Source organism: Styela clava, chromosome 1 (assembly GCF_964204865.1).
Source record: "Styela clava chromosome 1, kaStyClav1.hap1.2, whole genome shotgun sequence".
NCBI classification, from domain to species: Eukaryota; Metazoa; Chordata; class Ascidiacea; order Stolidobranchia; family Styelidae; genus Styela; species Styela clava.
The window spans coordinates 29,985,967-30,013,130 of record NC_135250.1 but is presented as its reverse complement, the minus strand read 5'-3'; the positions used below and the strand labels follow the sequence as shown (position 1 = coordinate 30,013,130).

Below are 27,164 nucleotides of genomic sequence, written 5' to 3'. Positions count from 1 at the left end.
TCTTAATATATCTTAACCAGGTTCGTTGTTTTTTAATGAGTAAGTGTTTAAATATTTTTACTTTATTTAATACATCTGTGAGGCCCGAATAAATATAGGGCATCGATAAATCCACTTCGCATTTAAAAAAATTCAAGACTCTACAGAAACCCTGTGTATCTATCCTAGATCCCAAACCGCTCCAAGTGGTGATAGGCGACCATATATCCATCCCTATTACTAACCAGCTGTCTATTTGGCAGTCCAAAGCCCTTTGCAAAGGAGGCCATTCAAAATAGCAACTATAATCCATTCTTTTTAATGCCAACCAGCTGTCTGTGTAGTAGCCCATTAGTCCCCAACTAAAGAGTTCATTTACATGATAATTGATACCATAAAAATCTCTATTCCTAACCTGCTGTCTATTTGGAAGCCCAATAGCGCTCCACAAAGAAGGCCACTTAAATGGCGATTGGGATCACATATCCATCTTTATTCCTAACCTGCTGTCTGTATGGAATCCTAATAGCCCACAACTGAAAAGTTCATTTAAGTAGCAATTGAGGCCATAAATATATCCCTATTTCTAACCTGATGTCTAAGTGGCAGCACAATAGTCCCAAACTGAAAAGTTCATTTAAAAGGCGATTGGGGCAATAAATACTTCCTTATTCCTAAACTGCCATCTACGAGTATATGCCAACGCAATATCTCTCGACAGAAGTACCCGGTCGAATGGTGATTGGCGTCCTTTCCAATTCCTAACTTGCTGTTATTAAAATAGTAACTCAATAACACTATACGGGTAATGCCGTTCAAATGGCAAATGCGCCCAACTACACGTCCACATGAGCAGGTATTTATGTGAGGTATTGCTGATGCAGAAACACTAGTCGCGATATGTTAATGTTTGACTCTTGTGCGAATTGGAGATGAGATTTCGAGTCGTACTTGCTTATAATGCAAACAAACGGCGTGATAGAACAAATATACAGAGTAATGAAGGATAGGATATACATCCCGGGTGATAGTAAAGGCGATAAGACGGCCCAATCACATGACAAACCACGGCCTCTCTTCCAGTTACCAGTCCATGTCGTGTATGGAATTAGTTATTCAGATATTTGTTTTCGGAAGCATAGACTTGATGGTGGAGGAAGCGGTAACCGACCAGCGGTTACGTGAACCCCTTACAGCGAAAGGAGTCCAACAATCCTCTTTCACATAACTATGCCCGCATAAGATTTGAGTGGGTTTTCTATGAGATCTGATATTTCATCTATATTGCGCTGTATAATTTTTGAATATAGGAACACGTTTTTATGATATCGTGATGGCTATATTCTACGTTTCTACGACATCGTGACGGCTGATACCGGTAATCTACTCACTACTGTGACAGATTGCATACCCACAGAAAGTTTCGAAATAAATAAAAGTAATAGCCTACCGTGATTCCCAAAAATAAAACCTAGCCTTAATTTTAAAAACAAGCCCTCCCCTTAAAATAAGACCTAATGAATAACGCGAAATATTTTGACCTAGTCGATAGCAAGAAATACTCCTACACGTTTCAACTAAATAATTACCTGGTCTGATAATATGCTGAAAAAATCATTATTTAATTACCATAAAATAAGAAGCACAGCAATATGAAGCAAAAATAAAAACGAATATTTTTTTTTCATATATATTTAACATAAAGTAGAGTGTTAAACTGGCGTTATACAATTTCTCAAATTTTGGTAGATTTCTGGTGCTCCCGAAGTATTGGTACCAAGTTAGCGCACATCCTGAACATAGTACGTGTAGGTTTGAGTTGTTCAGTTTGTGCGTCATCTTGGTACAAATACTCCCGGAGCGCTGATTTCTGTAAGTTGAGTGAATGCAAGCCTTCAGTCGAATGGCAAATTTGTTAATGATGGATAAAATGTTAGATTCCACTAAATTAGTATTTGCAATGTACATAAACGAATGCCTAAACATATTTTAAATTTTAGTCCTTGACGGGAAATACTGCACAACAATAGCGAAACAGATAACCATCATGCCAACCTTCCATACCGGAGCCTTCAAGAAGCGAATTACTAACTGTTTTATAACTGGTGATATACCGTTTAATACTGTTACAATGCCAATGGCATTCACCCAAAGAATTAGATCTAAGATAATATTTTTTGGAATGTCTTCCATGTCTCTTTTCAATATAATCGCAGGATAAAAGGGCATTATAATGAAACTCAAAAAATTCGAAGGTTTTCTTAATTCCATAACGTTAAAATTTGGCACAAAGACCACGCATATCATGATTGCCATTATCACATGAGCGATGTGAATTTTCAAAAATTCCAGCTTTGCATTTCTTCTATTGACGGTTGTATTTTCCTGTTTGTAAAATAATAAATCAAATTTAGTTTAACGCAAATACTTGTTCTCTTTAATACTTGTTCTCTAAAACTTTTTAAAAACTCTGGATTCTAAACAGTTTTGTAATATTTTATACTAAAAAATTCACGGGTAAAATTTATATATTTTACAGGGTATATATTGTATCTCCTTATTCCCGCCATGGTAGTGTTGCTTATTTGGATGAGTATTTTCAAATTTGATTTGAAGTCTTTACAATAGCCAAAAAGATCTATATGTCCGTATCGTGTTCACAAATAGCTACTCTCGTAGTGTGTGTACCAGGTTAGATTTGGCCATAATTTCATTCCGATTTTCCCTATTTTTGTTCTATTACGAGTTTGGTGACTGTCTGTGTCAGCCAAGCAAATATAACACATGCCCATAGGTTTCAGTCCTTTTTCACAACTTGATGTAAAGTAGGCAAACAAAATTAGTTACTCCATATTGGTACACACACTTCCGGAGCGCCCAAAAATATATATTTAAGAATCTCACCTTAAGTAAACTGAGAACTGTCAAATTGTTCCGGACAGCATTGCGATTAGCGGAAGTTATTGAGTCATGGACCTCCTGACATGATGGGCATTTCGTACTGTAAACAAGAAAGACAAACTTGGAAGAAATGTTAAAATATATGGACGCGAAGATCGCCTATTGGTAGCGGTAATGGCCTCAGCTTAGCATAATGTTTGCAGATAAAGCGGCAAACAAGCAGGAAAAAATGTTTCCACGTTACATTAAAGGAACCACACGTAGTAAAGTGTTACCATAGGACTAAAAAGTGTTCCCATGAAAAAAATTACTAAGCAGAAAAATTTTGGATGAAATTTGATTCCCATAAGACTTGAAGTGATATTGACAAATGAGAAAAATTAAACCTTTTTAGTTTTCTTTCAATAGACAGGTTGGAAAGTTTAAAAATTTTGTCGATGTTCTGTAGTAATTTTCACTTTGATTATTATCATGAAAGCACTGGAATTCGATTTCGTGAAATTCAAAATTTCGACTGCGATTTCCAAGTGCAAGACAGGTATTTTGTGGCGTCTAGAGCTGCCGCAAAACCATGGCGGCATTTCCAAACCACGGCCGCTAAGACCAAACCCACGGCGACTGACGTTTTAGCTGCCGTAGTTACGACAGCAAATCGAATACCACCAATTTTGCTGCCGTAGATGGATTTGGGATCAGGTTTAGGTTTGTAAATATACCGGTAATAGCGCCATAAAATCATGGCAGGAGACAGCGTGGTACGTTCGTGGCAGGAGCTGCCATGAAGTGGTGACAACTGCGCCTCGTGATTTCTATTTCTACTACAAATTTGAAAATACGACACCGACTTCGATTCTGATGAAAAAAATGTCCCTGGCTACTATAACGCGACCCCAATATCTTCCCTTTCCATTTGCAAACATAAATTGGGTATTTGTGTTGACTCTGAATTAAATGCTCCTGTTATCTACTGTATTCTCATCAGTGAAGGATGGCGAGTCAGTAATTTTTGACTTTCTAATGAGAGAAATTTGTTTTAAAAAAATTGTAAGAAAAAAAAGCAAACAACAAACGTGATAAGAAAAGTCTTAAAAAAGAATCAATATTTCACCTATCTTGTCCTATGAGTGTCGAAATGCAAGCTCTGCAAAATGTGTGCTGGCATGGAAGCACCTGTGGTTCTTTTGTCCCAGTTGTTTCAAATTTCTCTTCACAAGAGCTGCATTTCAATATTTCTTCCATCGTTTATTTACCGACAAGGCTAGGATTTCTCTGCAATGTTCAAAAACAGATAACTTTTAATAATTAAAATAGTAGTCACGTTCAACAGTGGTAAACTACAGCATGGAAGTGAAGTTACTATTTCCCAAAAATTTGTTATTAAAAATTCAATTCTTGCAAACATCTATTCCTTCAAAACCACATTCTCACAAAGAACATACAAGATAAGGCGACGCAAAAAATGCTTCAACGGGCTCTAGTCTGCCCATCCCTGTTGTAATACGCTATCACATTGGTTCTCAATCTTTTTAAAGCTGCGCCTTGTTTTTAGAATTTGTCAAGTCTCCCGCCCATCTCAAAAATATCTAGCTCACAATAAGCTACAAATGACAGATAGTAAGGCTAAAGTATTTTTTATTCAAAAAAACACGTTACAAAACGTGGATGAAACGTTAATGTAAATATCCAAAATAAGGCTTAAATTTAGCTTCAAGCCCCCTCTCCACTTTTGGGCGCACCCCACCGTTTGCAAACCACTGCGCTGATGACATGAGTGATGATCCAACTTATAGGAAAACGGCGAACCATTACGCACAATCCTTTGGTCCCAAGGTGACCTGGGCACCGTACAAAACTGCAAGCAACAAAGCATATATCGAAAACAAAGCCACATATACAGTTACATATCGCGCTTCTTTCACGGGTATCGCATCACGCCAGGCACTTTTAAAAATACTAGCAAAGTTACCTTACTTGCGAGGTAAACGGATAACTCAATAAGCCCTATTCTACATAAATAATTTTCATAGCAGCAAGATATGTATTACAGTGTTATTCCCAAATCCACCAAACAACGTATAAGGTTTAGTCTAACCCATATAACTGTATAAATCACGCAATTAGCATACGGAATATTCTTGTTTTCTATTATTAGTAATGATGCCTCGGTGATTTCGTGCATTCGTGGATTGGACAATTTTCTCTTTTAAATGAATATACTTTGTCTACACCATGGGGCTTCATGCAGAATGAGCGTTTGTTTAAGAAGAGCGATTAGAATTAATTTACAGAAGCTTGCAGGGTATTTCGAATCTCGAGTTTTGAATGAAGTCATTATTTGGAATAGTCCTGCCTGAATCCGATTAGATTAAGAATGATAGTAGATTTTTATTGTTTAATTTTTTGATATAAAACTTTAGGTACAAAAATTCGCCAGAAAATTTAGTTATATGAAACGGACGAGAATGAATGGTGATGAGTATGGATGGTCCCGATCGGCATTTTCCATGGCCTTCTTCATGAATAGGGCTATTGTGCTGCTATATAAACAGCAGGTTAGAAATGGGGATGTATTTATGGTCTCAATCGCCATTTAAATGAACTCTTCAGTAGTAGGCTGTTAGTCTTCCATACAGACAGCAGGTTAAGAATAAAGATGGATATGTGGTCCCAATTGCCATTTTGAATTGTATTCTTCATAAAGAGGGCTATTGTGCCGTCATATAGACAGCAGGTTAGGAATAAGGATGTATTTATGGTCTCAATCGCTTTTTGACTGAACTCTTTAGTTGTGGACTAATGGGCGTCCATACAAACAGCAGGTTGACATTAGAAAGAATGGATCCCAGTCGCTATTTTGAATGGCCTCCTTTGCAGATGGCTATCGGACATTAAGTCCTATTTTTTTTTTAAATTGCAAAGGGAATTTATCGATACCATATCTGGTTTTGGCCATCACAGATGTATTAAATGAAGAAAAGTTACAACAATTACTGATTAATTAAAGCAACGAACCTGGTTAAGATATATTGAGAACTGACTTTCATAACAAAATTGAAATTGTAATGGTTCTCTATGGACACCCTGTATGTTCGTTTCTGTTGTCATTTGAATGGCACGCTAAATATTGTCTGTATTGAATGAAGCACATATTCAGTTACATACGCGACCCTTTCATGGGTGTCGCATTAAGCATGCGGTCTCACATTAAAAAATAATAATAAACTTAGTGTGATTTCGCGGTTAAACGAATAAAACGAATAGGCCATATTCTACAGAAATCATGCTTATAGCAACCAAATAATTAATAAATTTTTTTTTTTCAAAATCCACCGAACACCCTGGTAGCGTACAAAATTCAGTCTATCCTATGCAACCTTACGTAAAATCGCATATGAACGATACGTGTTTTTTATTAGCAAAACGCCTCAGTGATTACGTTGCTTCATTTGTCTTATTGTGGCTCTTCGTGTAGAAAGGTTCCGCTCACGAATATTTCGTCTGATGCAACACGGCGAATAGAATTAAAACACACAGGACAGCATGCAGGGAAGTGTAATTCTGGAGTATAATACCACAGTCCTGAAGGAGGTTATTATTCAGTCTTGGACGCTCCAGAAGTATGTGTACCAAGATGACGCACAACCTGGACCCTAACCTGGTACAGTACACATACTATGTTCAGGTTGTGCGCCATTTTGGTACACATACTTCGGGAGCACCCAGTCCTGAAAGAGGTCATTATTTAGAAAAGTTGGGCCCATCTCAATCAGATTAGATTTGCAATGATAGGAAAGGATTGGACTTTCACATTTATCCTTCGGGGGGGAAAGTCGGTAAACTGCGAAAACGTCTATCAAGAATTTGATACTTCAGTCAAGTTTTTTTTTTGCAAAGACGATTTCCGGTCGGACCCGGTAGTTGTTACGGTCTGACTTGGCAATTGAGTATTTAGGCTTGACAAACTCCGAGTCCACAGATTTGACTGAGAATGAAGGCGTGAAACCACAAAACCACTGAAAATTATTTTTATTCAAAATAGTTTACCGTAAAACGTTAGAATTCAAGTAATTTTCACAAAAAAATGGACGCAATATTGAAGTGTGAATTCTGCCAAGAGTTGTTTGGAAGAACGGGAGATCGGGAGCCCAAGATGCTTCCGTGTCAGCACACGTTTTGTAAAAGATGCGTCATGAAAATTGTGGATCCTGAAGGGTGAGTTTCATCTTTATATTGAGAGAATTTTGAGCCAAACGAGATTTTAAGTCAAAATACAGCTGAAACTTTCCAGACACGCAAGCAGTGGTGTATATAGGGTATGGCAACCATGGCTCGTGTCATGGGCGCCTTTTGAACAGGGCGAGAAAAGGGCAAAAAGTCATCGTGAAATGCTTCAATGAAAGAATTTCAAATTAGAAATAATTGAAATTTGTCTTTTTACTCAAACAGTAACATGCGAGTATCTCATTTCAATAACATTCATTTTAAATTGTCAAAAAACGATCAAGTGGTGGCCTTTTGAGACTTTGCCATTGGCGCCATTTTACGTAGATACGTCATTACCCACAAGAATATTAATGGCAACATAACCTACGACCACCAATTTAAAGCAATTTGGCTCCAACTTCAGTCTACATTAAATAAGAAAGCGATGCTCAAATATATGAGCACGAAATAAAAAAAAACGCCGTGTTACGGGTATGCAATCTATCACAGTACAGAGTAGACTACCGGTACCAGCCGCCACGTTGTCATAAGAAGGGGGAAAGACAGTAGTCACGATGTCACAAAACGTGTTCCCTTAATTAAAAATTGAACAGCGCATTTTAAAAGAAATATCAAATCTTACAAGACATTTAGGAACAAATAAAAATAACAGCCTCTTAGCAAATAATACAATCTTCGACAACTGAAAATTTCAACGCAATCGGTCCAGTAATTAAAGAGAGAAGCAATATATTTCATAACAATAAGAAGAAAAATTGTAACAAACACATAAAAACAAAACGATTCATATGTCCATTTCGTGTCCAAAATTGATTGAAGTATTAGACTTAACAGTATTAGCCCCTGAATCCGTACTACTGCCCTTGAAAACTTGAAGTCCTATCTCAACTGCTTGTTTTTACTCTAGAACTGTTTGCCCAACTTGTCAAGTGACTCATACCGACATAACGAGTCCACAGAGCAACTCCATCAAGAATAACCTCGCCATCTTTCGTATACTCAACGCTAAACGTGCTGGACAGGTAAGCTTGTGGTCTGAATTTAAAATCATCTATAAATGCAGGACAGACAAAAACAAAAAAGCCCTGTCTATTTCTTAAATTAAAACACGTTTGTAAAGTCCAACTATTATTTGAAGATAAATTAACTATAATTGGCTATACCATCGAGTCTGGATTGAGCTAGAATTAAAGTATTTCAGGTCAAGACTTCCAGAGATTCTTGTGTGGGCGACCGACATACGTTTTTCCAATTTGAATTTTCCTTGGTCGACACACTAGCTCGGACATCGTTCCGAAGTCATTAGGTATTAACATATAAATAGGTTTTGGAGTCTTCGCTTGTGTTATCCGGGCCATTTTTTATTTCTAAATAATAACCGGCTCTATTAATTAACATGGAACTGAAGAAATATAATATGTAACACTTCAACTTCTGTTTTTATATGAATGTACTCAGATGTTTCAGTAATGTTCGATTCTTCACAAAAATTATGTTATTGGCCTGCGTTTTGTTTTTTGGTCTACCACTAAGTATTCCCCCTTCTTGTAGCAAACGGGTAAGAGTTGTTCAGATTTTGGCCATATGCATCACATTTTGGCAAATTGATTGGTATTTCTGAGGTGCCAAATCTACCCCTAATCTATTTGGGAACACTCCCTAAAATGAAAAGCTGAGGAAAATACTGAGAAATATCAATTTAGGTCAAGCACTTCAGTCTCATAAATTCTTTTTTTTTTAGGTTGAAGTTGAAGATGACGAAAACAGAAGCCTGTTCTCATATGGTGGAGAAATCGTGAAAATCTACATAATCAACGTCATGCTTTGGGCTGTTCGTACAGTGAACCATACGGCACCTTTCTCTCTTCAGTTCAGATACAAATCCGTGGGGGATTTCGTTTGGGAAATGGCAAAAATGCCGGTCGCGGTTTTCTTAAAATCAGAAATGCACCAAGACGAGATCGAATACGGTTACTTATTCTGGGGGCTAGCGATTGTGATTGTGGCTGTAGTAAACTACACGTGGCCTACTGTACAGAAAGCAGCGTTATACCTGTTACGTGCACCCGTATGGAAAGCTGGCTTAACTGCCCTACTGATTTCGATTCCCTTCGTGTTACAATCCCCAGCCTTTAGAAGCAGAGTCGCAACACTATTTCCGAAGTAGTCTCCCTCGATTATTTCCGCAAATTTCTTCTTTTTTTTTTAATCAGTAATTAGGATTTTACTTTTTTATTGTCGCCTTCCAATATATAAAGTGTCTATAAAGTCTTTTTACAATTTCAATTTTAGGTGTTCCCGAAGTATGTACATCAAGATGGCGCACAATCTGAACATAGTATGTGTACTAGGTTAGGGTTAAGGTTGTGCGCCATCTTGGTGCACACACTTCCGGATCGCCCAATTATGTCATGAAGTCAGTTTTTAACATATTTTAACCAGTTTTTTTTTAATCAGTAATTGTTCAAATATTTTCACTTCATTTAATACATCTATGAGGGCCAAAACAATATATGGTATCGATATATACCAGGTTGCAATTTGCAAATATTTTAAAATTCTAAGGCTTTATGGACACCCTTCATATCCAACCTTTTTTCGGTTTTACTTTGGTATGCGATCTAACCAATTGTGTAATTTCCGTGCTTTTAGTTAAAGTTAGAATGTAAATTCTATGTCTTCATGGGATCAAATGCATATCCAAGTGACACGAACGTAAGCTTGAGCTTTCCTATATCAGTGGTTGTCGAACTTTTAAGTCACGCCTCTTTTTAGAATTTACCAAGTCTCGAGCCCCACCTCAAAAATAACTCGTTATCAATAAGCTACAAGGCAAAAGGCAAAAGTATGTTTTATTCAAAAACACGTTGAAAATACGTGGATGGAGCGTAAATATTTAAAATAAACAGGGCAAAATTAAACCTAACAAATATTTCTATTTAGCTCCACGCCCCTCAAAAATTGGCCACGCCCTCCTCGTGGGGCCCGACCCATCGTTTGAGAACCACTGTTCTATATGAAGTACTGTATTATATCATTATATTTTTCGTGTTTTTGAAATGTATTTTATAAAGTTTTGTGGGCTTGATATTATATTCACTCATTCATTAAGATTCACATTTTTATTTATTATTTCATGGGGGAAAAGAAAAGCTGATAAATAATCAGATGGTAAACAAGGCCTCTCGTTAGGTTACCATTCCATGTCGGGCGCAGTAACCATATAATCGTTTCGAGTACGCTCACGTAATGACAGAGGAATTTCCGACTAATGGTTGTAGGGGGAATGTAACACACGGCCCACGGGTCATAATCCGAACCGCTGATGTGACCCGTAAGAGACTTGGTACTAATTTGAAAAAGGATGCATAAAAAAAAACTTCTCTTTCGGCATCACGAATAACTGAAGCTGTTAGGAATCAGCTTACACTTGAGTAAGGACTTACTTATATAGGCAACGCAGGTTTGAATTCTTGAGTTCAAATCTCATGCCTACCACCTCGCCGAGAGTGTATTGATTGGTTGGCGATGCGAAACCGGGAAAATTCCCGATTTAACACAGTGTTTCCCAACCTATGAACTTCAAATATGTGAAACCTAATGTGTTGTTTGATGGTCCGGCCCCCAAGGTATCATATTTCTTTGTTTGGCCCATTGCGATAAACAGTTGCGAATCCCTGACCTTAAACTATACGAACAATTTTTGGGTCTAGCGTACCACAAGTACTTCCAGTGGCGTAGAATAAAGATTTTTGCATATGTTATTCCTAACTCACACCTGGCTATGCCATCCAAAAATGACGTTACTAAGACGTCACAATCAAGTAAAATAAAAGCTACGATTGCCGGAAAGGACATCTGTGCCGACGATAACAAACTCACTAACGACAGCGATCTTTTGATATCGGATTCAATGAAACGATAAAACGAGAGAAATAGCTTTCTCGATTTCGGGTGATCGCCTGCACGTTTTGGACGACATTGCGTATACTTTAGACTAGAGGGTCTTATTACATCACTGTGACGTCGTAGTTACGTAATTTTGGAATGACGTAGTGAGGTGGGGGTAAGGAATGACACATGCAAAAAACTACTAAACTACACCAGACCCGAATTCTCCGGGGTCAAAAGTCGTAAAAACTTCCATCGTGGTAAACCAAACAAAAATACGAAAGCGTTATCTCCGTGTTGAGGGTTGTTTATTCACGTAGTTGAGTCAAATATTAATGAATAAGCTCAGTGTCTGAGCTACGCTGTTGACAAACAGTTAAATCGTGTACGAAATTATTCGAGTCGCGATCGGTCGATGGGATGTCAGCTAGCGTTGGCACCAAGATTTAGGTGAAACAAATGAGGGAAAGGGGGTATTCTGTCGAGGTGAAAAAAGTTGTATTAGAAAAGAAACTCTCCAAAAAAGCTGTGTATTACCTTGATATTTCTCTGCCCCACATTTTTTTGATCTGTTTCCTAATACAGCTAGGATAAACAGAAATGGTTGTTTGCAGTAGGTACATCTTTTATTAGGAATAAAACTGTTTGTAACTTATAGTGTGTGTTGTGTATTTACCTGATCATCCTCACCGGCATATGAGGCACTTTCTAAAGATTAAAATACAATTTTATTAACGTTAAGAAGTAAAGTATGGTGTCACATCTAAAGATTAGAGTGGTGTTTGAAATTTTAAGAGGGGGTTCACACCTGTATAGGGAAGGGGTAGGAAAATCACCGGTGAGAAGTAACATGAATCAGCTTATTCTACTAACCTAACGCAAAATAAGCAAAATAACAGGAAGCAAATCAGGAAATTAGTATAAGAACTTACTACCTAAATGTTTTCTTTGGCTCTAACTTCTTCTTCAAGTTGTATAAAGGGACTGAAATCTATGGGCAGGGGGTATATTCTCTTGGCCAACACAGACAGTCCTCAAACTCGTAATAGAACTAAAAAAGAAAAATCGGATTCAATTTCAACAAATAAATGAGTTTTGTGTCAAAATTCGGAGCTATATTTAAAAAAAAATGTATTTTGAGGAGTTTTTGCTTGTTTTTATATTTTTTTTTAGTTTATCTTCATGTCTTCTTTTGTGAAATAGCATTAAGATCATAGCCTGGCAAGTAAATAAACTATGGATGAAATATTAAAGTGCTCTTCTTGTCAAACAAGATTTGAAACAACTGGGCCGAGAGAACCGAGAATGCTTCCGTGTCAGCACACGTTTTGCAGGGGTTGCATTGGTGATATAATAGAACCGTATGAGTAAGTACCACCAAAAACTGTCAAAAGCCACAGAAAATCTTGCAAACACGTGAAAAAACATCCAAAAACCATAAAAAACACCAAAAAACGTGAAAACGAATTTTCTTTCAAACTACTATCATATCATTTTTACAGAGTAATATGTCCAGTCTGTCGCAAAGTTCATCGTCCGGCAACACCTTCTGGAGAAATTCAAATGAATAATACAATTATCCGGTTGCTTGATGCTCAGGTAGTTGTTTTCATTCATATTATTTAAAAACTGTCCACCTAAAAACAATTATCATATGTATTCTTGGGAGAGGGGAGCCGATAAGACAACCCGGGCCGGGAACACTAGGGGCCGGGAACACTAGGGGCCTCTCATCATTTACGATCCATCCTAATCTTTAGATTAGTTCATTAGTTGCTAAGTAAATCGCAACCAGAATTTAATAGAAAGAGCCACGTGTACAATGTGAAATTGTTGAACTTATGATTAGGTATTTTTTTTTTTCAGAAACCAAATATAGTTGAGGACCTCACAACATTCTATTTTATCAATGTATTGCTTTGGATCATTCGTACAATAAATCACTCAACGCCATTTTACCTGAAGCTCAGATATAAATCAGTGGCAAAATTTCTTTGGAAAATGTTCAGAAACCGCTTGCGTTTTTCCCCGAACCAGAAATGTCTGAAGACGAATCGGGTTGTATTTTCGCTTTTTGGTTCCTTGCTCTTACAATTTATAGTTACATTTGGCCAACTGTAAAAAAGACTGTTTTAAACTTCTGGTCTCTACCCTGTTGGAAGGCTTGTGGGGTTATTATTGTAAATTTTGTATGGGGTTTTGGTTTAATAGTGAGTTGTTCCAAACTTTTCCCAAAGTAGATCGTATTCCGGTACTCCCGAAGTATGTGAACCAAGATGGCGGACACCGGAACGTAGTAGGTGTACCAGGTTAGGGTTAGGCTATAATTTTAGTTACAAATACTATGGGAGTAACTTGGCTAGTCTTTGAACCTGTAATAGAACTAAAATAAGGATAATTGGAATAAAATTATGGCCTAACCCTAACTTGGTACAAATACTAGGTTCCGGTGTCCGCCGGACTTGGTTCACATACTTCGGGAGTACCCGTATTCCATCAGGTAACTTTGTCCTGGACATAACTTATTGAACTATTTGGGGGATATTTAATTTAGTTGCAGATTCACACAAGCTTCTAAAAAAATACAGAGTGTCTAATTAGCAATAGCAATGTGTCAAAATATCATCCAGGTCCATTATCCGCACATGGGCCCAAGATTCTGATAAATCTTTTTTCACTTATTCTTTCCTATTCTTCTTATTCAAGCTCATAATAACGTAAAGCAGCGGTGTGCAACCTACGCCTGGTGAGCCAAATGTGCCCCCCCCCCCCATGTGTGATACCACACTGTAATTTCTAACTCAAGTATAATTGTATTCTAGAAATATAGAATATGGCATATTTATAAGTGTAGATTGTCTGTCAAATACATAACGCGTAGGTTACAAATAGTTTTATCGCCAATAGAAAAGTAATTAAAACCCCTCAAATTTCGAAATACTTTCGCCCTGACCCTCAAATGGAAAGGCAAGAGAACATACTGTAGATGTTGATATACTGCACTCAGCAATTTTCTTACACCACGGCATATATATTAGTAGTAGTATCTGTATTATATCATTATATTTTGCGTGTTTTTAAAATTTATTTTTGTGGTTTTGATAATATATTCACCTATTCATTAGGATTCCGAATTTTATTTATTAATTCAGGAGGACAGGAAAGTAGACAAGATGAATTAATCATATGGTGAACTAGGCTTGCACGTAATTTACGGATTTACGGAATTACGGAATTATTTCGAGTTACGGAAGCGAAGTTACGAATTACGTAAATTCGTAATTATTGGTGGAGCGCTTTCGCGATTGAAACGAGCTCTCTTTAGAGCAGCCGATTGTAAAAAATTAAAGTTTAATCGGTAGAAGAAGTTAGAGTTCCGGTATTCGCAGCCGTTTTTATCTCTCTTGTTACGCAGATGGAGAAGGCATAACGCGTTGCCATTTACTAACCTATTATCAACTTATCTAGCATGGCAAATGTACATATTAAGCGTAGATATGGGATAGAATTGTGTTGAGACCGATGGACGCCAACACACCTGGTTTCAACTTCTTCGGGTGAAATGACTAAAGAATGTAAGAGACAACTTACCAAACATGGTCTATTTGTAAATGCCGTGATAATTAATGTCGCGCTTATCAAACAGCAATATGACGACGGAAGAGAAATTGCGTAATGAACCAACGCAACTTAGTCTTTTCGGCATCGGTAAAGCGATTCAGACGGCAGAGAAACAACAAAAAGTCGGGATTCCCATGTTCATTCTGCGCGAGATCCATTTTCTATTACAAAATCTTGATGTTCTGTTACCGCTTTTATCGTTATATATCTGTCCGGACTTGGCCTTGTTTTCACAATGCCTCGCACTATTTCGGCCAAATATGTCTTTACAATATCTTTAAGTCTTTACCAAATGCGGCAACTTATTTTGATTTATCGTCGACTCAAATACCACCGGCACTCGACCAAACTTGTGTCAATCTTAGCCGATAGGATTGTCGACTTGAGTTAGAAAAGTAAATTAATATTTTCGAGAGTGCAAAATAAATGTCACCAAATGCATTGTTTTGCGATATAACTTTGTATTTTCGGAGAAGGCATGTCATATAAGTACGGTATTTAAATTATGCGCAAATAATGTTATAACATTTAGGCCGCCAAATGATTTTATGTAAAATGAAGCATGGTAATCGGAATATCGTCAATAAGTCGGCATCAATAATTATTATAAAATGCTAACTAGGTAGTAAAGTCGGATAATGTAAAAAAACGGTACAATAACAAGTCTTCGTTGCGAGGCAAGCGCAAGTATAATCAAACGAGATTTATAAATTAGAAACCCGGAATTTTTATTTAATACGAAACTCGTATTAATACGTTAATACGATTTAAAAAAAGTCAACTTTCGTTTCATAAATATATTACCACTAACCAGTGTTGGTAATGATAAAATTGATCGCATAAAATTGGGTGATAAAGTTGATAAAGGAAAATCAAAGCTAACACAAAAGATAAAAATCAGAATAAAATTAATTTGAATTCACTCCTTGATATTTGTCTTTAGCATCTGTCGCCGGCGTGTAGTACTGGCGGAAATATGAAAACCAAACTGTCCCAACTGTCGATGTCCCATTCGGAATAGAAGTGGATTAAATTGGTTGTTATGATAGGTTTAAAAGTGTGAATAAAATATCGCAATTACGGGGTCATTACGTAATCGATTTGGCCGTAATTACGGAATTGATTTTTGTCAATTACGTGCAAGCCTATGGTGAACCCTTCAATCTCGTTCGGTTACCAGATCATGTCGAGTATAATATTAACCAGTTAGGTGTGAGCCAGGATTTTAAAAAAAGGTTGTGGTATAAAATTGGAAAATATAAATAACAAATTCTTGTGCTTCTGAAACAGAAGCCCCGATTACTCACCACTCGTCAAACAGACGGGCGAAGATTCCAAACATTAAGCGAGAAAGGCAACCAAAGAGAATGCGGCTATTGCTTAGCCTCAGAGTAATAATTCCATCGGGCATACCAGCGAAAGATTTAACACAGCGACAAGAGAAAAAAACATTGTGTATTTTTATCCATGTAAGCGCCTTTTCAAAAATTGCCTATAGAATTAGGATTTTATGCTTGAACGAAAATTCGGAGTGTTGACAAGGGCCGCACAAAATGGCTTGCCGGGCCGGGTTGTGGCTAGGGCTGGGCATTTTCATATACCTGATGATTTCAGAATCGAATCGAATATTTTTTTCGAGTCGAATCGAATCTCGAATACTTGGGAGTCAATGAGAGATATGTTATTATATGCTACTATTTCACTGTAATTGGTCCTGTCAACAAATGTATTACTGAAAACATGAATAAATTCTTAATTCACACACAATGAAAAACACTTTTTTATCAATAACTCACTACAGAAAATTGGCGGAAAGAAAACAACAAGATAGCGGCGATTCGAAATTTTGCTCTGAACTGATTCGAATAATATACTATTCGAATATTCGATTCGGAGTGCCCAGCCCTAGTTGTGGCCCGTGGGACGTCGGTAAAACACCTCACAGTTTAGATTATAATCCAGGGATGTGCAGAATGCTCTGTTAGTGGGCCATATAAACAACTTCAGACACAAATATTTTGTGGGAGAGACAAGAAGACGACAGCATGCGGTTATCGTTCAGCCTTACAGTAATAATTCCACCGGGCAAAACTGGGAAAGATTTAATTAACGAAGCGACAAGAGAAAAAAACATAATGTGTTTTTATTCATGTATATGCCATGTATATACGTACGTATATGCTTGTTTTACCGCCCGATCTTAATTAAGGGCCCGTTGGAATGGCCGCCCGTGTGAACAGGACATAAAAATAAATAAGGGCCGGTGCTTGAATACCCGCCTGATGTAAAAGCTGATTTTTCAGTGGTAGAGAACAATAGGAAATAAGAAGCGCTTTTGTCACAACGCTGTTGAATTTTAAGCGCTGGTAGATAACACTCACGCCTTAGGCGTCCAAAAGTCAAAATTTTCGTTATTCTCGTTTAAATCATACTTGAGAACTGGAAATGACAATATATTTTGTGTATAATTTTACTTTAAAAATAACAAGCGCCCGTGCTTGAATAAGGGCCGGTTTGAATAAGGGCCCGATTAGTGAGTTTGGTTAAGAAATATATGGGCCCGGGCTACAAAACGAGCAAATACGGTAAGCGCTGTTTTAAATATATATATATAGGATTAGGATTTTATGCTTGATGAGGTAAAGCTGAATGCTGACAGGGGCCACACTAAATGGCTGGGCAGGGCGGGCTGTGGCCCGCGGGTCGCCTGTTGCAAACTTCTGTTCTAAACAGTCAAACAGGGCAATGGAGACACAGAAAATTCACGATCTATCCCAACTCCGGGTTGTAAAACTCTAGCTCGGACGATGAGAAAAACAAATTTTGATGACGAAAATTCAACAGGTCATAAACAACGTTTGCTCAATTTTTGTGGGAGATTTTTTGACCTCAAAAATCTTTATAAAAAGTCTGGGGTCAAAAAGTTTGGTGCTCCAAAAGTATGTGCACCAAGATGGCGCACACACAATCTGAACCCAACCTGGTACACATACTATGTTCAGGTTATGCGCCATCTTGGTGCACATACTTCTGGAGGTCAAAATTTTTTAATTTTCTGTTACTTTTCATTTGGGTATAAAGGATTGACTAATTTTACTTAACAAGCCCTATTTGTTGTGAAGTCATGCAATATGATCAAAATTATACAAGAATACAATTTGAAATGTCAAAATTTAATAAATTACGCTTAGAATTAGCGGGTCTCCCTGCATACAGTGGCCTCAGACCAACGACGCTGTTCTGGCTATAAGCACGTGCATTTATGGATAGAATTTATTGAATAACGTTACAAGGATTGCAATAAAGCATGAGCAAGATTCCCAAACTTTCACGCGAAAAAACTACCTGCGACCCCCGCTAGGTCGGCATTTTATGCAAGCGTGGCGCCTCTCTGCTCCCACGTATTCTCTCAAAATCGTGAGATTAGTGTTTCGCAATAGTTTTAATAATTGTGTCATTCGGAGCAAGAGTCCAAAAAAGTACAATCGATATTTTTGATATGTTGGTGTACTTTTTGCGACACATAAAATTCGTTGTGCGCTCCCATGTGGAGTTGCAACCCCCCTTCAATGTATGTATGTATGTCCACAAGAAGTGAGGAAATATTTTTTTCGTATATTTCCGGAAGCAATCCTGCGATGGAAAAATGTTGAGTCAAAGATCCAAAAGTAATCGAACAAATACGCAGATAATTTTGGTGAAATGCAGAAATATAGAACCAACAACGTGAAATTTCGGAAAACTGGCCTCATGTTGTTAACGTTAACCGCAAAGATCCAATATAAAATAACGAGCGCCACCTCTTTTCCCGACAATTGTATTTCAAAGCAATATGCCAACGGCATTCTTGTCATTTTCCAAACAAATCCAAATTTAGACTCGTATCTGCTATAAAAGTGTTCTGGGGGTGTAAAAGCCACTTCAGCGCACGTCCAAATCCAGACGTTGATGAAATAAATCCTTACGATATTGAAGATTAGAGAAAGTAGCCTTTGATTTTCCTGAAAAATATTTCATATTAAATACTGAGTAACGATAGATTTTTAAAGCCTATAAAGGGGGCTCCCGAAGTATGCGAACCAAGATGGCGGACATCGAAATGTAATATGTGTACTAGGTCAGGGTTAGGCCATAATTTTAGGTATAAATACTACGGGAGGCTCTTGGCTAGTCTTCGAACTGATAATAGGACTAAAATAGGGAAAATTGGAAAGAAATTATCGACTAACCCTAACCTGTTACCCATGTTACGTTCCGATGTCCGCCATCTTGGTTCGCATACTTCGGGAGCACCCTATAAAGCTAGTTATTTTTGAGATGAGGCGCGAAACTTGACAAATTCTAAAAAGGAGGCGCGGTCTAAAAAGTTTGAGAACCACTGATTCAAAAGATATGTAATTGTAGGTGATTTTTAATTGTAATGGGTTCTCTCAACTCATGAATTACTAAAATATAAAATCCACCACTCAAGCAGTTCGCTGAATGTAAACACACAATAAAAAAAAATATTTTCAATAACTCACTAGGAAGAAAAAAATCGTATGTCAGGATTGCATATTAAAAATTAAAAAATTAATTCACCTCGAACCTTTGGCGGGTAAAAACAAAACAAAATGGCGACGATTCGAAATTTTCGTCCGAACTAATTCGGATAATTTACTATGCCAAGCCCTATTGCCAGGCTTGTCCATGGAACATATTTTTTTGTCCCATTCCCATTCCATTGGAATATAATTCAATGAAAATTGTTAAATTTAGGTTTATCGTCCACTAAATAGGAATACATCTACGAAGAGACATGCAAAACAACAATATTTTCGGACTTTGTTAACTTTATATTCATATCTGTTATACATGTGACCATCAGCCCATTCACGGAGTCTGTTGTTAAGGCTGAATATATTTTGCTCTTTAAAACTAACAAGAAAAATCATGCGGTATTTGTGTCCTACGTGTCCAATGGGAAATCAAATGTATGCTATCCCATCCCCTTCCGTGGGACGTTTCTCATGAGATTTCAACAGCGATCCCAAATCCCGCGGACGAGCCTAACGATATCCAAAAGCCAAAAAAATTGTGCGTGACATAAAGGGTTAGTAATGTTATTGGTTTCCTATAATGAAGTAGAACAGGGGTGTGCAACCTGCGTCCCGCGGGCCAAACGCGGGCCACAAAGAAAAAATTGGGGGCTCAAAAAACGAAATTTTAGTTCAGTTCAATCTGGTATGTGCGATCAATTCCAACCCTTAGGCGTTGCAAATTATACCTGAGTCCAATTTATCATCTATGCCTATGATGTTACAATGTCCTAACATAGCGATTCTCGAAGGATGGGAATTGCTAAGTGCGCCCCGAAAATTAACAGAATTGTGTAGAACATAAATAATATTAATTGAATATTATAATATTTGTATTTATTATAAATGTTTTATAAATATGTTAATCAATGAATTCATTTTACCGTTCTATGTCGTTTACTTTTTGTTACGTATTGTATTTTTTTCGTGTAAGCTTGCCATGAGTTTTTTCCCTGATAATTTGGCGTCGCACGACCAAAAAATTTGGGAATAGCTGCCCCAAAAGCTAAGCTTGTGTGAAGCAATCAACGCATGTCATAATTTTTTGTGTATACAACCACTAGAAAACCTATGTTAAATAAAGATGGGGCTTGATTTCACCCAGTTATTTGTATCTGGCTCTCCGGTATTAAAGGTTGCACACCCCTAAAGTAAAGTATATTTTGTGTAGGCAACAGTTGAATACCTGTTCTTTCCTCTGAGCATCGAGAAAACGGATAATTGTATAATTAACTTGAATTGCATCGTGATCATAAGATGTCACAGAATGATCGGTTTTATTACAAACCGGACAATACGTTCTGTAAAAAAAAAAAGTACGTCGATTCAATGTAATAAAAACTAAAAGAAATAATATACCTATGCTAAACAAGAGAGCAATGCTCAAATATTTGGACATGTTAACCAGAGCGAAGTAGTTCTTACTCTTGACGCTACCGGTACCCTCAAAAAAATTCAGAGTTTCGCGTAGCAAGAATTTACAGTATCAACCCGTACAACCAGTGTTCCCATGGATGAAATAACACAACGAAATTTTGAACGAACTATCAGATTTAATACGAAATTTAGAAATAAATGAAAGTAATAGCCTTCTAGAGAAAAAACCCAACTTCAACAACTGAAAATTTCAAATTGGTCCAGTAATCAAAAAGAAAAGCGACTTTTTCATAACGATGAAATTCCGTGTCAAAGAACAAGAACAAGGATAAGAACTAAATACAGATCGGAGACCGCCGACTTATCGATCTTCTGAAACTGCTGTTTCGGTTCCTTCGCTCTGGCTCAATAGCGACACCGCGTGTCCCATCACTAATTAATTAATAACTCGCTAATTATACGATATAATACGATATGATACGCTTCTGGTCCGAGATATGATGTACAAAATTTGGAGCAGATTCAACCTCGCTTTCGTGAGATATCGCGTAACATATGAATGTGTCTAACAGACAAACAGACAATTATCTATCAACATACTTACCGATCGAGATCGATAAGTAACAAACAGACAGACAAATACCTATCAACATACTCACCGATTGAGATCGATAAGTAACAACAACAACAACATAATATTAAATCCACCAACGTGTCCAATAATATTCAAGTTATCCCCGCCTCGCTAATATATGAAAACTCATATTAATCAGTTAAGGTCTGGGTTAGGGTTACGAATGCAGATTGCGATAGAATTGCAAATATCGAATCATTTCCAACTCTAACCCTCACCTCAACTGGGTGATTACTTTGATGATTTTTTAGTGGGAGGACGGGGATAATTATTCATAATAAAAATATAAAGCGGCATGAAAAACCTACCCATATGGTTTTATTAGCTCGAATGTGCAGACTTTACAAAATGTGTGCTGGCATCGAAGCATTCGAGGTTGTTTCAGTCCAGTTGGTCCGAATTTCGTTTCACAAGTAGTGCACTTCAGTACTTCATCCATGGTTTAATTATCTGTTAGACCAGTGTTTCTAAAACTTTTTATGCAGCGCGCCTTTTTAGGGTAATCCCGTGTGTACCAGGCTAGGATTGGGTCATACTTTTGTTCCGATTTTCCTTTTTCAGTTCTATTTCGATTTCGGGGACTGTCTGTGTTAGCCAAGTGAATATACCCCCTGCTTAAAGGTTTCAGTTCCTTCTCACAACTTGATGCAACTTGGCGAACAAAATTAGTTACCTCCATATCGATATTACACACTTCTAGAGCGCCGGAAATTTTACATTCGACGGGTACGTCATTTTATATCTATGCTTAGAATAATTCCGTCGACTGACTGACATTCAGGCTTGAAATTTATAATCTACGGCGACAAAAAAACAGGCGAACTTTCATATCGCGAAGTCATTACCCTTAAATATCTTATGCTACAATCCTTTAATTCAGGAGTGTGCAATCTTTAATACAGGAGGGCCCTATACAAATAACGGGGTGGAATCGAAAGCCACAATTTTATTTGTAAAAAGCTTTCTAGTAGAACAAGCACAAAAATATTGGTTTTTGATCTTATGACATGCTCTGTTAGCTTCGCACCAGTTATTTGTAAGGCATTGCAACGCCGCGGGCATAGACAACAAATTGGTCTTAGATATAGGATTTGCATCGCAAAAGGATTAGCATTAGTATATATAGCACGCACCACATTAAGTTGAATTAAAAACTTGCTTCGTGGGCAGCACTCTAGTTAAAATTGGCACTTCGAGTCGTATTTGGCCTGCAAGCCGCTGGTTGCAAGCTCCTGTCTTAATTGCCTCACCACTCAAATTGTTTGATTCTACTTATCTTTTGCTCAGTTAGCTCGGCTGGGGGTGTATTTACTTGGCTAACATAGACAGTCCCCGAACTCGTAATAGAAGCAAAATAAGGAAACTTGGAATAAAATTATGTCGTATCTCTAACCTGGTACACATACTACGTTCCGCTACCCGCCATGTTGGTTCGCATACTTCGGGAATGCCCTTAACTCTACCATTCTCATTCTAATCAGCTTCCTTATTTCAAACTCTCAAATTCAACGACCGATCGCGCGCCTCGAATAACTTCTTACACCTTTGAACTGTTAATATTTGACTTAACAGTGTATCTGAGTAAATAAAACCCACATGGTCGGAATACCGAGATATTGCTCTCGCATAGGCATAGTAATATTAACCAATTGTTGTCGTTAGTTTGGTCCGCGGGAAAATTCCAATTTGAAATGATGTGCGACCGTGCGGTCAGCGAAAAGATTTATCTATTACATACCAGTAATTCCAAAGTCTATACTTGAACTTGAGCGCACAACGCATGTCATAAGATCAATTACCAAAATTTGTGTGCCTGCAACTACTAGAAAACCTATGTTAAATGAAAGTGCAGTCGTGCTTTTACCCAGTTATTTGTATTTGATTCTCAAGTATTAAAGGTTGCACACCCCTGGTTTATGCAATACAGACCAAAAACGTTAACCAATTTATTGTTCCTCGAGCTTCTCAACCTTTTTTTAAATTTTGCAGTCTTGATAATATACTCATGGCTCATCGCGTTAAGCGTTAGGAATACGCTCGCCACCTCACTTCTGATTACTCTTCGTGGGTTCGCAGGTTCGAATCTCATGCGGGGATGATTATGTGCAAGAGAATTGCTGGACTTTTTGCCGTCGTAGGTGAAAGTCTATGATTCCGAAAAAAAAATAACCTATCCTATCCCCGATATGGAATGGTAACCGGACGAGAATTTGTGTTTAACCACATGGTTAAGCTTATCGGCCTTCTTCTCCCCGGGATAAATATGCAAATCTCATCCTATTAATCCAGGGGGGTAGGAAAGTGGTCAAGACGTATTAAACCTCTCTGGCCCGGTTACCAGTCAGTATGGTGTGTATGGTAACCAGAGTTAGGATTAAACAATCATACTAAACATATGGTCTTCCAATTTCTAAAAAACAAGAACTGGTCATCTGCTTTTCACGATATTTGAAAAACGGTATGGCCTTACCCTAACCTGGTGCACACTTTACGGCAGTACCAAATACAATCCAAAAATAAGCATCAAAAATCCTGCAATAGTAGTGAGAGAGGAAGAGAGATAAAGATAGAGGAAATATGCTGCATTTGTTTAATCCGAAAACAGAAACATACGTAACAAAACAATAGAATAGAACAATGCTCAAATATATGGGCACGAAAGCCAAAACGAAATAGTGCTGGTATGCAATCTGTCACACTATACGATACCATCGTCGTCACAACTTTGCCTGGTCACGTAGCGTAATGGATGGGATAGGATTTACATATTTATCCCGAAGAAGAAGAAAGCCTATAAGACGGCCTAATAGTATAGCAAACCATGACCTCTCGTTTGTCTGGTTACCAGACCATGTCGGGTATGGGATTAGTTAACCAGTTACGGAAGCATGGACTTGATGACGTAAAGTGCAGGAAGATTTTTTAGGTCTAGTGTAGTTTAGTACCAGTTGGCGTAGCATAACCCGAGTTTTTGTTTGACAAGCTTTATGACGTAGTTTGACGTCATAGTGACGTAATTTTCGGATGAAGTAGTGAGGTGGCGTTTGAGCATATGCATTTAAGTTTAATGCACAAATTTATGAGCCATGCCAACTAGAAGTACATGGTACCAAACTAAACCAGTACAGACTGAGGTTAAAGGTCGAGGAAATATCCATCGATATATAGAGCTAAAATGAAAGCAAAAATAAAACGATGCCGTTATCTCGGTAGTGCGCGTTGTTTATTCAGTTACGTAGTTGAGTCAAATATTTGTCTGGGCCCTTAACGAATGGTTCATCAGTGTACGAAAATATTTGAGTGGCGATCGGTCGTTCAATTTGAGCGTTTAAAGTCGTGGAATAACTGATTAGATTGTAAAAAAGTTCAGTGTTTTTCAAGTAAAGAATATTAGAATAAAAATGCTAGAATAAAGTTATGTACCTTCCTGATATTGCCCTGCCGCTGTTTTTTTCGCACCTGTTTTTTTTTTTTCAAAGGTTAGGTCGGGTTAGGGATGGAAGATGAGTCAATATTCGATAACATCCAATCCTATCTAACACAATATAAGCGTAATCGGAAAATTTCCGGTACTCCTGAAGTATGCGCACTAAGATGTCGCACAACCTGAACCTCAACCTTGTACACAACATGAGTTCAGGTTGTGCGCCATCTTGGTGCGCATACTTCAGGAGGTTTATATATTTTAGTTATATTACGAGTTCGGGAACTGTCTTTGTTAGCCTAGTGAATATACCCCTTGCCCATAGGATTCATTCCCTTTACACAACTTGATGTAAAGTAAGCAAACAACGGTGCTCCCGAAGTATGCGAACCAAGATGGCGGACATCAGAACGTAACATGGGTAACAGGTTAGGGTTAGGCGATAATTTTTTTCCAATTTTCCTTAATTTAGTCCTATTATCAGTTCGAAGACTAGCCAATAGCCTCCCGTAGTATTTATACCTAAAATTATGGCCTAACCCTAACCTAGTACACATATTACATTCCGATGTCCGCCATCTTGGTTCGCATACTTCGGGAGCCCCCAAACAACATTATTTACCTCCATATTGGTACACACACTTCTGAAGCGCCGAAATATTAATAAGTGATCGCAGGTTTATAATATCGACAGAACAGAATTAATAGTAAAGGAAGAAATGGAAGAGGTATTGTTTTATTTTATCTTTATGTATTTATTGTAAAATAGCATTTAAATTACAAGCCTAGCAAGTAAATAAACCATGGATGAATTATTGAAGTGCTCTTCTTGTCGATCGAAATTCGAAACAACTGGACCGAAAGAACCGCTGATGCTTTCATGTCAGCACACATTTTGCAGGAGATGTATTGAGGACTTGATAGGGCCGTATAGGTAAATAGAGTGTCTATCGCGGGTATGAGTATCACAAAGGTATATTCACAAAGTCATGCACCAGATTTTAGTTTATCATGCGGAATTATAATTACTTAAACCTGAAACCAAACCCAAAATCCATCAAAACTGTATCCATAAGAAAAATGTTCCTACTTACCCAATATTTTTCACCATAAGTGCAGCCCCTACCATTACAGCCGACATGCTGTGGTTACGGCAGCCATATTTTACCCGCCTTTGGTTTTCAATTTTGCTGACGTGGTACTCCAAGGCAGACTCCACAATTCCACAAAATATTTGAAACTGCACTTGATCGATTGGGTTTCTGCGAGACTAACTACTTATCCTTCCTCTATGCTTTTGCGACGGTGTATCCGTATGCGTATAATGCAAGGATGCTGTAGCAAGAGTGAACACAACTATCCTAAGTGATTCAAGAGTCTCGCTGCACACTAACACAAATATATTTCTGTAACCTTTCGACTAACCAAAATCAGACTTCCTCAGATAAGCAGTTTACAACAATGACAAGAAAAGAAGAATGGTCAAACAAAACGTATCAGAAATACAATTGTATCAGTGTGCAGCAGGACTCTTGAACTGCATAATATACTATTATATATATATATATATATGGTTTTTGTAGAGCAATGTGTCCAGTCTGCAATGAAGTTCATCATTCGGAAACATCTCCTGGCAAAATTCAAAGGAATAATACAATTATCCCTTTTCTCAGAGCTCATGAGAAAGAGGTAGTTTTCATTTATCTTATTTGAAAATTTGGTACTCCCGAGCTATGTGAACCAAGATGGCGGACACCGGAAGGTAGTATGTGTACCATGTTAGGGTTAAGCCATAATTTCAGGTACAAATACTACGGGAGTCACTTGGCTAGTCCCCGAACTCGTAATAGAACTAAAAAAGGAAAAATTGGAATAAAATTATAGCCTAACCCTAACCTGGCACACATACTACATTCCGGTGTCCGTCATCTTGGTCCAAATACTAGAGGCGTACCAAATTGTAAATTGTGGTTTTCCCATTTGTAAGTGCTGATAATTCGAAATTGAAAGTTCCATTAGTTGCGAATAAATCCCAGCAAACTTTGTGAGTACTCCCGTAGCATGTGAATCAAGATGGCGGACACCGGAACGTAGTATGTGTACCAGGTTAGGGTTAATCCCTAATTTTATTCCAATTTTACTTTTTTAGTTATATTACGAGTTCGTGGACTAGCCAAGTGACTCCCGTAGTATTTGTACCTGAAATTATGGCCTACCCCTAACCTGGTACACATACTACGTTCCGGTGTCCGCCATATTGGTTCAAATACTAGAGGCGTACCAAATTGTAAATTGTATAGTTGCATCGAGTTTTTAATTTAAATTTTTTTTTGCAGGACGGAAATATAGTATTTCGTAACGCTCTACATTATTAACGTCATACTTTGGACTATCCACACGTTGAATAACTCAACACTTTTCTACCTTGAGTTGAGATTCAAGTCAATGGGGAATTTCGCTTGGGAAATGTCAAAAAGACCGTTTGCACATTTCATCGTAGCAGAAATGTCTGAGGACGAGTGGGATAGTGTTATTG

At 37.7% G+C, this 27,164-nt stretch overlaps 3 protein-coding genes and 1 long non-coding RNA gene across 4 annotated transcripts; 2 read left to right on the top strand and 2 right to left on the bottom strand.

Annotated features, from left to right (window-relative positions):
- Positions 1-1,878: 1,878 nt before the first annotated feature.
- LOC120335053 (uncharacterized) lies at positions 1,879-4,144 on the bottom strand. The gene is made up of 3 exons (XM_039402556.2): positions 3,989-4,144; positions 2,884-2,980; positions 1,879-2,364 (listed from the first exon to the last, which is right to left on the bottom strand). Exons 1-3 carry the CDS (start codon positions 4,117-4,119, stop codon positions 1,969-1,971), a joined length of 624 nt encoding a protein of 207 aa, XP_039258490.2. The 5' UTR covers positions 4,120-4,144; the 3' UTR covers positions 1,879-1,968.
- A 2,779-nt stretch (positions 4,145-6,923) lies between these two features.
- Positions 6,924-10,209, top strand: LOC120334789 (uncharacterized). The gene is made up of 3 exons (XM_039402296.2): positions 6,924-7,092; positions 8,012-8,126; positions 8,846-10,209. The coding sequence occupies exons 1-3, from the start codon at positions 6,962-6,964 to the stop codon at positions 9,269-9,271; spliced, it is 672 nt and encodes a 223-aa protein (XP_039258230.2). The 5' UTR covers positions 6,924-6,961; the 3' UTR covers positions 9,272-10,209.
- Positions 10,210-12,248: 2,039 nt separating this feature from the next.
- LOC144424442 (uncharacterized) lies at positions 12,249-13,112 on the top strand. Its single transcript, XR_013476718.1, has 3 exons — positions 12,249-12,362; positions 12,498-12,594; positions 12,862-13,112. It is a non-coding gene; the product is annotated as an uncharacterized LOC144424442 (long non-coding RNA).
- A 4,602-nt stretch (positions 13,113-17,714) lies between these two features.
- Positions 17,715-22,054, bottom strand: LOC120335052 (uncharacterized). Its single transcript, XM_039402555.2, has 3 exons — positions 21,513-22,054; positions 20,380-20,494; positions 17,715-18,617 (listed from the first exon to the last, which is right to left on the bottom strand). The coding sequence occupies exons 1-3, from the start codon at positions 21,641-21,643 to the stop codon at positions 18,183-18,185; spliced, it is 681 nt and encodes a 226-aa protein (XP_039258489.2). The 5' UTR covers positions 21,644-22,054; the 3' UTR covers positions 17,715-18,182.
- Positions 22,055-27,164: the final 5,110 nt, after the last annotated feature.

Coding starts and splice junctions, on each gene's coding strand:
- LOC120335053 (XM_039402556.2), bottom strand. CDS start 4,119: ATGGAAGAAATATTGAAATGCAGCTCTTGTGAAGAGAAATTTGAAACA. Junction 2,981..3,988: donor ACACTCATAGGACAAGATAG/GTGAAATATTGA, acceptor TCTTGTTTACAG/TACGAAATGCCCATCATGTC. Junction 2,365..2,883: donor CAGTTCTCAGTTTACTTAAG/GTGAGATTCTTA, acceptor TTTTACAAACAG/GAAAATACAACCGTCAATAG.
- LOC120334789 (XM_039402296.2), top strand. CDS start 6,962: ATGGACGCAATATTGAAGTGTGAATTCTGCCAAGAGTTGTTTGGAAGA. Junction 7,093..8,011: donor AAAATTGTGGATCCTGAAGG/GTGAGTTTCATC, acceptor TTTTTACTCTAG/AACTGTTTGCCCAACTTGTC. Junction 8,127..8,845: donor ACGCTAAACGTGCTGGACAG/GTAAGCTTGTGG, acceptor TTTTTTTTTTAG/GTTGAAGTTGAAGATGACGA.
- LOC120335052 (XM_039402555.2), bottom strand. CDS start 21,643: ATGGATGAAGTACTGAAGTGCACTACTTGTGAAACGAAATTCGGACCA. Junction 20,495..21,512: donor GAGCTAATAAAACCATATGG/GTAGGTTTTTCA, acceptor TTTTTTTTACAG/AACGTATTGTCCGGTTTGTA. Junction 18,618..20,379: donor ATGCTCAGAGGAAAGAACAG/GTATTCAACTGT, acceptor AATATTTTTCAG/GAAAATCAAAGGCTACTTTC.